Source organism: Plectropomus leopardus, chromosome 1 (genome assembly GCF_008729295.1).
Source record: "Plectropomus leopardus isolate mb chromosome 1, YSFRI_Pleo_2.0, whole genome shotgun sequence".
NCBI lineage: Eukaryota > Metazoa > Chordata > Actinopteri > Perciformes > Serranidae > Plectropomus > Plectropomus leopardus.
Window position 1 is genome coordinate 21,094,013 of NC_056463.1, and position 12,481 is coordinate 21,106,493.

Below are 12,481 nucleotides of genomic sequence, written 5' to 3' on the forward strand. Positions count from 1 at the left end.
TTTTACTAAAAGGGGAGTTTACATCATCATGTGTCTGAATGGGTCCAGAAGTATTTATAGAAAATCCGAAATTGGTGATGACAGCAACAGGACAGTCACGTTGTATCAGAATCAGGAGGCTTGCCGTCCTCTGGAAAACAAGACAAGTTCTTCTCTTTCCTGCCGAAGCTCTTCCCTTTTCCTCTGCAGCTCGGCCTTTTCCTTCTGCAGCTCTTCTCTCTGTCTACTTAAGTCTTTGGCTTCCTCCAGCTGTGCTTTCCTCAGTGACTCAATCTGCTCCCTCTCTGCAGCCGCCTCCCTGGCATTTACTGTACGCAGCTTGTCAAGCAGCTCCCTCTGATGCTCCAGAGCCCGAGCCTCCTCCCTCTGCGCGCTCCTCAGAGCTTCAATCAGCTCCCGCTCTCTCCTAAACATACGCCTTTCTCCTTCACACAGTCCTGAAAGCAGAAGAGGGACGTTATGAGTTAAGTCTCCGTACAGCCTGGGATACAGTAGAACTACGAAATGACAAGTAATATCTATTTTGAAAGTTGATTTTAAATAATGTGTAGCAGATTCATCCACTCGACTAAAAATAGGTGATTATTGTTGCTGAGATAACAAACTGCTTTCTTAGAATTACTGAGAAAATGACAACACTCATACATGAGTGATAACGACTTAAATAATGTGAGATGGACAATGATTTGCCTTCATATTTACTTCTTTTCCATTTAAAGTATGAAGGAAATTCACAGGGAGAAAAATATGACCTTACTAAAACTTTATGTTTGAACTACATGCAACATCTGGCTGATTTTACAAAACAAATGTTCATTAGAGAAAAAACAGGGCAAGATATGTAACTTTAATACCTATTAGTACCACCCAAATGTGTCTATAGCACACTGCAGAGTTGTTACTGTACTGAAATTTCAAACTTTGATACAATACTTTCAAAAAAAAAATCAATATTCCATACAATTTTAATACCACCGGGGAAATTGATATTGAGGACATCAAATTTAAAATTCTTAAAAGATTACAAGGCTATGATATTACAACAACTTTTCTTGGTTAGTAGGAGAATACTGCAAAAAATACTATAGAATAGATTCACTTTCAGGCACTTGCTACATACAGTATATACAGATATTTTTGAAAACTGATATTTTTCCTCCAGAGATTTGTTTAAATGGCCTTTTAAGGTGCATATTTTTGAAATCCTGGTTTCTATGTGTCTGTATGAACATGTAAAACAGAGCGTTTGGGAAACAATGACATTATTTCCTCAATTCACACATGCTCATAGTTGCTTTGTGTAATGAGCATGAACCTAAAACAATAACGGCAACGGCAGACTACCACATCTGCTGACATTGTGTGAGCACTGCATGGTCTAATGACTACATTTTAACTAAATATTGCAGCACCAATTCACCGACGTACGGAGGCGTCTGCTGTGCCCAATGTTATTTGGGTCTGATTATTATTATTCTTTTAAGAAGGTGGACAATAAAGTTTTTTTTTATTAATGTCTGTATAAGTGCAGACCAGGTCTTACAGAGAGCAGAAAAGAGTGCAGCTGGTACTGGTGTATCGATACTATTGAAAATTAGTATTGAAACCATTTAAAATTCTCAGATTCAGATATGTATCGAGAGATCGATACTTTTGAAAACACCAGCACACAGTGTTGAAAACTGTCATGTTTTGAAAGCTGGCATCAAATGAGATTCAAAATTTTGTTTTATTATTTGATCAGATAGTTCCTCAATTAAATCTTAGACAATATTTAATTTAACATTTGTCTTCTGATTAATGAAGAGGTGGGTTTCCTATAAGTAACGCATTTATGCATTTCATTTATTCAGCAAGATGTCTTTAAAGTCACAGTTAATGACAAAGATAAACAGAAATGAGCTATAAAACCTCACCAGAAAACTGTCTCTGCTTCTCTGTCGCCCCAGCAGATTCTGGCGGTGTTGATGTGTCACCGTTAGCACTGGAGCCCTGTGATGCGTGGGGTGTTGGTGGGTGCCTCCCGTCTACAAATAGCTGAGAAAACATCTCAGGGTGTCTCTTGGACATGTGCCGATGCAGGTTGCTGGTGCTGCCGCCCTCAAAGCACTGCAACTTCTTCATGCAGATGCGGCAACGAGCAGCAGCCAAACTGTCCAGGCGCTCATAATGCCTCCAAATCAAGCTGCGTTTAGTCCATCTACGAGTTACAGGATGGTCAACGCTCGATTTTCCATGTGTTATTTCTTCTGCTGGACCTCCATGTGCAGCTTCCAGGATGCTATTAATAGCAGAGTTAATACCAGCTTCGTTCTCTGTGGTAAGGGTTTCAGCATCTCCTTCCTCCAAAGCTACTTCCACTAAAGAGGAAAACAAAATGTTATACTGCTGGATGCAACTAAAGTTTCATTACTGATAACTATGCATTTTTTTTTTTTGAATGACTGATTCTGTGTATAAAATATCAAGACACAATTGTAAAAAAATACCCATCACAAGTTCCTGGAGCCCAATGTGACACATTCAGAGATTTTATAATGATGTAAAAACAGAAAAAAAAATTAACAAGTAAATATTTGACATGTTCTCTAAATGACTAAAATGTGAACCAGTAATCAAAATTGTTCTTTTTTTCCCCCTCAGTGTTTCCCCCCCACATGCATTAAGCATTTCTTCTGGCTTAAGTGGGTTTGAAGGTTGAAGTCAATGGACTTTCTTCATGGAGCACACTTTGGTAAGTTATGTCTTATTAGGGAAAGCACTGGTGTCAGTTAAAGGGTCCAGTGAGCAAGATTTAGGGGGATTTAGTGTTAGCTTAGTGGAGAGGATTGCAGGATTGGTTGCAATTCCTTCAGTGTTCATTGTTAAGGAAGTTTTTACTGGGAGCGGAATTATATGCAGAGGTCTCTTCCTCTTCAAAACAAACAGACCCGGTGATTAAAACCAGTAAACATACCTAATAAAGCACTGAACAAAGCAGTTTCACATAAAAAATCAGTGTTTTTCCAGCGCCTCTCATCGCACAGTGGCTTCTAACTTTGATGGCCAATGCGAAAATGCAAATGGCCCTGTCAAGAGCCTGTGTTTGGGTTGTGTGTTGTGTAGAAACATGGCGGTACAGCAAAGTACGTTTCTAGAATTTCAAGATATTTCTTGTTTTTTTTTTTTTTTGGATGTTTCTGGGATTTTAGGACATTTCTAGGATATCAAGATGTCTCTTGGGTTTTAGTAAGTCTCTAGGATTGTTGGGCATTTCAAGGATTTTAAGACATTTCTAAGATTTTAGGATGTTTCTAGAATAGTAGGACATACCTAGGGTTTTTGCATGTTTCTAGGATTTTAAGACATGTCTAGGATTTCAATACATTTATTGGATTTAAGGGTGTTTTAGGACGTTTCTAGGATTGTTGGGCATTTCTAGGATTTTAGGACATACCTGGGATTTTTGCATGTTTACGATCCTAGGATATTTCAAGACGTTTCTTGGATTTTAGGATGTCTCTAGGATTGTTGGGCATTTCTGGAATTTTAGGGTATTTCTAGGATTTGAGAACATTTCTAGGATTTTAGGACATTTCTTGGATTTTAGGATATTTCTAGGCTTGTTGGACATTTCTCGGATATCAAGGCATTTCTTGGATCTTAGGACGTTTTAGGGTTGTTAGACATTTCTAGGATTTTAGGTCATGAGGGGCTTAGCTAGATCATCTGTCAGAGAATGCATTTTATTTGCAAACAAGCTCTAATGTAATGCTGGTTTATGCACTCTGGCACCTTATGTATTCTAAAAGTACATTACACAAAAAAAAAAACCAGTGTGAAAAACTTTATTTTTATTGTGAATTAGAAAATGGTTTGGGGGCCATCCGGCACTCTATTGGGGGGGCAGATTTGGCCCGCGAGCCTTACGTTGAGTTTCACAGGGCTAGCTCATACACCGCTGATATCGGGACGGCGTCATCGCGGAAGCACAACACGCACCAGGTCAACATTAGGTGATGTTAGCTCTGTCGGCACTGTTGCTGTTGTTTATAGCGACAGCACGTTAGCACCGTTAGCTGCTAGCCTCCACGTTGAGAACCGTATACAGACAATTCATACGTTGTGAGCCCCTTTAAGTGATCGTACCGGAGCAGAACCGTTCACTGCCCGCCTCCATGTCCTCATGACCATTGATGGGGGTAGTTTCTGTCAGCCGACCCTTACTCTTCCTCACGACCGCGGTGGGATGTTTGACACGCAGGTGCCTCAGCAAGTTAGTGGTGGTGCCCGATCCCGATTTGACCAGATAATCCCCGCAGAGCAGACACTGGGCCGACTCTGAGTCGACGGCTTTAAAAAAGCCCCAAACAACACTTCTTTTTCGGACCATGTTTACGGTTGACTCCAAACACAGTGTGGACTCTTCTTCCCTATTTGGGTTCTCACGGCGGTAATCACAGCAGCTTTTTAGGCGCATTATCGCTGCCTGCTGGACTGGAGGGTGGAGCAGCGGCCTGGCAGGACAACAAAACAAACATACGAAATCAGTGATAATGAATTCACAGCCTACGGGCCAAATCTGGTCCCCTAACCATTTTCTAATTCACAATAAAAATAAAAAGTGATTCACACTGGGGATTATTTTTGAACTTTTTGTATAGACAGGCTACATAAAGTGCCCAAAGTCCAAAAACAGCATAAAAACAGAGCTTGTTTATTAAAAAAAATAAATAAATAAAAAGGGCCAGTGGAAGATCCCCAGCACCCTTTGACAGAGGTGCTAGTTAAGTTGCTATGTCCTAAAAACGTCCCTAAAAATCCTAGAAATATTCTAAAACCTAGAAACCTGCTAAATTTCTCAAAATGTCCTAAAATCCTATATGCCTTCTAAATTTCTTGAAAAGTTCTAAAATACTAGAAACATGTATGGGGCTTCTGTAACTGGCCCCTGGCATCCTGTCTTTTTGCAAAAGTGGCCCCCAAGCAAGTTGAGTATCCCTGCACTAAAGTGTCTCTATATTATTCCTGTAGCTTTTAAATAATCATTTAGGAGATAGCACACCTGTCTCTCCCAGCGAATTTCTCAATGTAATATTGTGTTTTTCATCAATTAGTCGTTATATTACATCCCTTATTTAATCGTTGTTTCCCCCCCCAAACCTTTACTTCATATAATAACACTTATTACACTTTCAAGGGTGACAGGCGCTTGATTTCCCTCGCTGAAGACATCATACAAGTACATACCATGTATAAAGTGGAACACATAATAGAGAAAAGCAATGAAAAAAGTATTTAAAAAACATTTTATTGCTTAAATTTAACACTGGGGGGAGATAAAGAGCTGTATGAAAACTAATACTGTACAAGCTTTTACAGTTTTAATTGCGTTTTGAGTGAGTTGAATTGAGATGCCCTGTTTACATAAACCTACATATATAACAAATGATGTCTGAAATTAAAAGTTAAAGATCAAGTCCTGGAGTTGAAAAAAAACTTTGATTTTCTTTTGTTGTCTGTGCTGGCTATTTAGTGCAAATTGTTTATATCTGGCAAAAATTTAAATGAGACTTAGAATAAAGTTATCAAATATCACTATTTTAAGCTTAGATTTTTTAATTTATTAATTTTTTTCTGACAGAAGCATTTGTTGCACATGAGGTGCCCAAGGACCATCGGAAATTTGAAAATACAACAATAACTTCTGTTTTTACAGTTTCCGACTCTGGTAAATGGTTTAACTTTGGTGATTTTGAACCCCCTGAAGTCTGGATCGACATCAGTTTTCCTGTGCTGCATTCAAACACCTGTCACAAGCTATTCAACCCTTTGAAACATGAGCATTTTTTCCCTTTTTGTTTTAAAAAAAAAAAACAAAATAAAAAACAAAATATAGGGGAAAAAGACATGGACCAACTTAGCAAAACTTTTCCCCACAAATTGCAAGAAATTAGTAAAAAAAAAAAAGGGACCAGGTAATTACCTTAAAAATGGTGTTACAGAAAAAATAATAAAATATTTAAAATAAATACATATATATTATTCTATTTTCTTGTTTGGTTTTTAGTGTACATATTTTATTTATTTATTTTTTTTGCTTATTTTCAGGTAATTGTCTTGAAACTTTTCCCCCCAAAAAAACTAAGTTCAAGGGAGAAATGTCCAGAAAACTGCTTTTTATATTTATAATCATTTTAGATTTAAAATCACATTATATATATATAAAAAAAAAAAGATAAATCAAAAATAATCAGCACCTTTAAATGGTCCCTTTCTTCTTCTATTTTACATATTTAATTGATATTATTAATAACATATTTTTAATTTTATTTTTTCTTAATTTCAGGTAATTTCCTTGTAACCTTTTCACTAATTTCTTTCTTCTACCTGTTACCTTCTTCCCATGTTTTTAAAAGAAATCAAACCAGTTTGCTCAGGTTTTAAATGGTTAAAGAAAGCATGCCTCATGTTTTCTTTTATAATTGGCAGTAAAATGAATATAAAATACAGTCATTTAGAGTAGTCCACCCATCCCCAAAGCCAAAATAAAAAAAGAAGTCCCTCTTCAGTACTTAAAAAAATAATGACATGCCCCCTCCCCTTTTTACACCAACCCCTCCCCTTCCATAAATAACGAACAGTCCCTAAACAGTTCGTCAAAAGCATAAAAAATGATTACAGGCATTCGCAAACATTGCATTCCCCCTGGAAATTCAAAGGGACCTGTTTTGAGTTTTTCGGATGTAAACTCTTCAGCTCTGCGTGACTCCTGCCTGTGTCTCTCCTCCCACCCGGTGGACGGTCAGACGTTAACAGCCTCCCATCAGTCGTCGTCAGCCATGTTGTTGGTGTGACACACTGAGCTGTCAGCAACAGGTCCTCTGAGTAACAACGCCGCTAAACTTTGACATTTCCTCAACTAATACTGCTCTCCTTGGATAATAAACCCATAAAGTGTGTCCGGGAAACCGTCCAGAAGTGGTGGAGGATCACTTTTGCATCGCCGGAAGCTCGGAAGTTGATGTTTTTTGGTCATTGGGGTGAGAGAGGTACGCAAGCGAAACTGCTTAACTAAGCATTAGCGTAAGTTTAATAGTGTTGTGGTAATGTTTCTACAGATGGCGTTTAAGCGTAACAGAAGCGTTTGGACTGTTAATTTCGTCTGTGTATGTTTGTTTAGCTTGTCTTTAATTCAGGAAGAAAGAAAACTGTATTTGAAGGAGGGAGATGCTCTGTTTGGATGGGAGTTAGGTTAGCTAGCTAAGTTATGATTTCAGTAGATGTTAGCTTTTATCTGGATCCAAACACAGCGTGTTTAGTGATGCTTCAGTGAGGTGTTGTGAAGTTTGTGTAAGCGCATTTGCAGGTCAGTCTCCTAAATTCCTCTCGGTTCAAACGAGTTGAGCAGGTTGCAGGCAGGTGATCAGGGAATGTTACTCTATCAGTTTATCGGTCAGACACACTGAAGTCTCTGTCAGCCCGTGAATGAAGAAATATGTGCTCCACAATAGACTAGCAGAGTTTTAATTTATTCATTTTTTCTCATTTTTTGTTTATTTTATTAATTTGTTTTGAAGTTTTTCTACTGCAAGAACATCATCACAAACTGACAAGTACTATAAAAACTAACAGATACAAAGGTGCAGCGTTATCTCTGCAGTTTGCGTAACATTGTTGAATCAAAATACCAACAGCACAGCACCAATCCAAATCAAGCCTGGAAACAAAATGAAGTCCCTATCTCACTGCCAAAGCAAAAGAAACAAAAACCTTCTACAACAAGTGTGACCTGGAGCATTACAATAATGGATAGGTTTCGTAGGGCATTTATTCACCAGGTGTGAGGTGTAACCAGCCTTTTGATTTTGTTTAATGTAATTTATTGGTGATTTGTACAGGGACAGTGCACAATTAAAAGTAATTGCACCAGAGTTGGCTAGCAGCTAATTTGCATTTGTCCCTGAGTAGGTAAAGAAAAAAAGCCTATACTACACTACCTAAAACATAACAATACATAAACAACACTTCTCCTCCTTAATGTCTTCAGTCAAGCTTCAGAGAAGATCGTTAAGATAATACACATTCACATATACACACAGGCAAATAAATATCTTGTTTTAACTTTATTACTCACTATGAAATAACAGTGTATCAGAGTACCTCCTCTAGTCCTGTCATATATCCTGATATAGTCTATGGACAAATCAGGGCGAGTCAAAGCAGACTAAAAGAGGGAGAGGCATGCCTTGCCTCTTAAGAAAACAAAACAGTATGGCAAACAGTGTTAATCAAACCCAATCTGAAACACTCCAAAGGCCCCTGCAGCAGTTTTTGAATGTGTGAAGGGCACTGTTGAATGGTTGTGCTGAAATATCACTGAAACAGTCAGAAGAGTTAGCTCTACAGTGGGAGGCTGCAGGAAAGACAGAAAAAATAGGGGGATGAGTGGTAAAGGAGATGGATAGCATGGGTAATTTTACTGTACATAGGAACAAACACGCACACAGAGGGAGAGAGAGAGAGAGAGTCATCGGGATGGAGTTGATGTCATTGGTGTGAGGTCAGCGAGCGAGGCGGCTGAAAATCAATCATTGATTTCGTAGAACAACAGGCAGCGCTTGTTTCAGAACAGAGTAGTGATGAGGACAGGCCAGGGTCATCCAACTGGGAGGGCATACAGTAGATTTAGGGGCAAATGGACAGACATAGATATAGTGGTACATGAAGAGACAGAGAGAGGAAAAAGGTCCAAAAGATAGGCATGGAATGAGGAAGTGGAGGAGAAACGGTCATTGTGAAAACATCCTTTCCTCAGTTTCATCCATCTGTGTCTGGTTCTTCGTTGTGTTATGATTTCCTCTTGTCAGTGTTGAAGAGTCTACAGAGTCTACAGAGTCTACAAGCGCACATGAAGCAGAGCATAAGGGACAAACAGACCCAGACAGATACTCCTGGACTGAGAGAAAGAGAGTACAATATGCAGGGTTCAAAGCTGCTGTTGAAGCAGTTAAGGTCAGGGACAGCCAGGTTGTTTATCCAACAGTTTTCAGTGTTGTGTGTGTATACTAATGAGGAGACAGAAGTGTCTCAGTCCCTTTGCAGGAACCAAAGCAGAATTGAAGCAGGGGTTATTCCAGAAAGCTGGTTGTGTGAAAACTCTGACTATGTTAACCCTGAGATGAGGGAAACTCTGTGTTATCTGTTCCAGAAAGACAGCTAAGTCAAACTCTGAGTCAGTCACCATGGTAACTGACTCCGTTAACATAATCTGCTCGCTGGCAGGTTTTCTATAAGAAACCCTGAGTTTCTACCTGTCTCCTCCCACCTGAAGCAAGCTGTCAGACACGGATTGTCTGTATTTTTGCAATCCGATAGATATCGAAGCAGAATTATTACGCAGTGCCTTACATTGGGAGAGGATTTTCAGACCTCGATTGGATCTCATCCCCCAATGAATATTTATTATAATGGCACAGTTTTTCATTACACTCAATCATTTATCTTTATAACGTTCTCCGGCCGTACTTATCCAGTCCCACACACCACCTTTTTGTTGGCTGAGTACAACCCAAATATTATTATTTTTTTTATAATTTATATTTTAGTGAATTTCATATACACATCACCAAGATTTTAGTCTACAAAACAGTGACTCCAATATGAATAAAATAAAAAAAAATTAAAAAATGACATATAAAATGAATATATTAAAAACAGTAAAACCAACAAAACTCCAATATTAGATTAAATCTAAAAAACATCTAAAAAGCTAAAATACCACCTTACACTAAAAGACGGTCAATAAAATCAACAATCAAATATCAGTTAGCTTAATAAAAGTACCATCCCCACATTCGTATGCACCATTATCTACAATAATCATCATAGTAATTCTCAGTCCCATATAGAAAGTTAATATTGCGTTCACGGTGTGTGCGGTGTGTGTTTATATCAATATCTAATGTTCACTCAGCAGGATATTAGGCGAGAGGACATACATGTGTTAAAACAGCATTCTGTTGGGGGTTTAAATTACTACATGTGGAAATAGCCACTGAATTAATATTTACTCTTTTTAATGTCAAATATGAATAAAACCAAAGTGAGGTCAGCCTAAAATCATGAACGAGAGAAATATGCCTTACCTTTCTGATTATGTTTTTCAATTTTATTTTCAGTTGCTTCTAAGTGCATTTTCCCTCTATTGGATTGCACCTAAATGAAAATCAGAATTTACTTAATCCACCACTTTTTCACCTGTATGCTACCAATTTAATAAAGTGCAGTTAAATGTTAAGTCAGCGGACAAGTGCAATTAAAGGTACGCATTGACACAAACGGTGGTGGCTCATATTGACTTTGAGGAATAGTTTAATGCAATATATTTTTCCCCCCAATAAAAATATAGAAGCTGATTTGCAAATTTCTATTGGTCCTAACTAAAGGCCCTGCATTTAAAACAAAGTGGGTGGGAAAGCCAGGAAAGCTGTTGACATGGAGTGTAATCTGGAACTGTCAGCTGACAAAACAAACAACAGTGTCTGTCTACATGAAAAAAGCCCTAGTGGCTTTCCTGGTTGACAAATAACTGCCTACATGGACATTAATGTTCACAATATGATTCTTTAAGCCGGAACGACATTCAACAGTTCACTGTTTTATCAGTCTCCCTTTATTTGTTTGTGTTTGTATTGGACATGTGGTCGTGGTGATGTCTATGGTGCTCGCGCCGCTCAAATTTAGTGGCAGATCTGCTGCCTACTCTGATGGTCAAATGGTGAGCAGACTCTGCCTACTTGGTGCACTGGTGCACACCCAGTCTTGCTTTGGACCAATGGGCCTTTTTCACAGAAGACACTCTGACTTGACATAACAAGAAAATTAATGAATAATATAATGTGGACTGTACTGTCTTTACCTTTACTAGTTTCTGAGCCATGCCTGTATATTCTTGCTCACTGACAAGGCCTACCAACACTTAAAGGTCCACTGTGTAGGATTTAGAGGGATATATTGGCAGAAACTGGTTTAGGTTCAGGAAGCAAAACTATGGAGAGTCATTTCATTATTAAATCACCTTTTTTTGTAAGGAAAAACTTGCTAGTTGCTGCTATGACTTGCAGCTTTTTGATGGGCTTGCTTGAGCTTGTAGGAAGAGGCAGAGTTTAGTGGCCTTTCAACTTTTTGGGTGGATTTTTTCCTTAAGAATGTGGTTGGATTGCATTTACACCTGGCTGACGTTGAGCCAGCTCTTCATGACTGTAGAGGAGTAGTTTCATAAACTACAGGTTGGGACCTAATACGAGTCATAAGTCTATTTATGTATTCAACATTGACAACAGTAATGGGACTGCTGTGCGTGTGTGAGTAGCAGGATGGCTTACACAATCTTAGTATTGGGCCAGACCTTGAAAAGTTCCTCATACTGTAAATTAAATGCAGCATCAGCTAGAGCTGGGAGGAAATCGAAGTCTTGCCTCCAGTTGCCAGTCCCTATTCATTATAAGAATGTAGGGTCCAGACTATACAGTCTGTTTTGAAGGGTTTTTCTGAGCTTATAAAAACTGCTCAGCCCATTTGACGATCATGCAAACCCCTGTGTAGAAAATGCAAACTTTGTATAATTCTGTGAATGTATTACTTATGTCTCACTCGCTATGGTGCCGACTGTAATGCTATCAAAACACCGCATCAGGCTTTCATTCACAGACGCCTTCCTGAAGCCTGGAGTCAGTTTTCCAACCTTGTTTTTAGTGGCTTTTAATAGGTCCTGTATCACAGGTAAAGTACAGCTAGAGTTAGTACTCTAGGGTAGGTGGAGCCCTCGCAAAGGATTTGCATGAGGTTTGCAAAGCTGAATCTACCACTTAGGTCCGTCACTTGTGTCAGCTAAGTCAGTCGCTCAGTCAGTCAGTTGGTAAGGGAGGCGTCCAGGCAGGAAAAGTCAGACTCCACTGTGACTTGAAATAGTAAACCCTAAAGCAGACAGTCTACTGCTATCTTTCATTTATTCATTATAATTCTTACTGTGTTACATTACCAGAGGTTATGCTCCCTGACTAGAGCCTGTCCAATACTGAAGGGCCGATGCTGTTGGCTGATGTAATGTCATGTCTGGCATATTTTTATGTTGAGCAATATACACGAAAAGTGCTTTGAATTAACATTAACAATCATATCCATAAAGTATTTATTTAATAAGAATTAAATGCATACAAACTTGTCAATATTACATTGTCAAAATGTCTTATGAGGGAGTAAAGTTAGAAAGCGCTTAACAGTTTGCTTATCCACAAATACTTGGGAAGTGCCTAATGTATGGTGTTATTGCTATATAGGCCAATCTTCTTTTAAACTAAATCAATACATTTATGGCAATTAGATGAAATATTATGGAAAAGTTATGGAAAAGTTTTGAAATTGAATTATTATGTGTGGGTACCTTGTACTAAAGTATTAAACAGAGTTCCCACTGTGATGGAAAACCTGGAAAAGTCAT

General features: G+C 38.5%; 2 protein-coding genes across 2 annotated transcripts in view; one reads left to right on the forward strand and one right to left on the reverse strand.

Annotated features, from left to right (window-relative positions):
• Positions 1 to 17: 17 nt before the first annotated feature.
• Positions 18 to 4,390, reverse strand: LOC121950236 (zinc finger BED domain-containing protein). Its single transcript, XM_042496213.1, has 3 exons — positions 4,129 to 4,390; positions 1,917 to 2,360; positions 18 to 437 (listed from the first exon to the last, which is right to left on the reverse strand). The coding sequence occupies exons 1-3, from the start codon at positions 4,370 to 4,372 to the stop codon at positions 112 to 114; spliced, it is 1,014 nt and encodes a 337-aa protein (XP_042352147.1). The 5' UTR covers positions 4,373 to 4,390; the 3' UTR covers positions 18 to 111.
• A 2,336-nt stretch (positions 4,391 to 6,726) lies between these two features.
• The window catches only part of LOC121950508 (intersectin-2-like), a 38,927-nt gene continuing 33,172 nt past the window's right edge, over positions 6,727 to 12,481 (forward strand). Inside the window, 1 exon segment of the mRNA XM_042496566.1 lies at positions 6,727 to 7,031. The gene's annotated coding sequence lies outside the window, so the exon portion shown is untranslated.

Bases quoted from the DNA above. Each gene is read 5' to 3' on its own strand.
- LOC121950236 (XM_042496213.1), bottom strand. From the start codon at position 4,372: ATGGTCCGAAAAAGAAGTGTTGTTTGGGGCTTTTTTAAAGCCGTCGAC. The intron at 2,361-4,128 runs GTACGATCACTT...TTTCCTCTTTAG, and splicing joins CAGTGAACGGTTCTGCTCCG to TGGAAGTAGCTTTGGAGGAA. The intron at 438-1,916 runs GTGAGGTTTTAT...TTCTGCTTTCAG, and splicing joins GAAGCAGAGACAGTTTTCTG to GACTGTGTGAAGGAGAAAGG.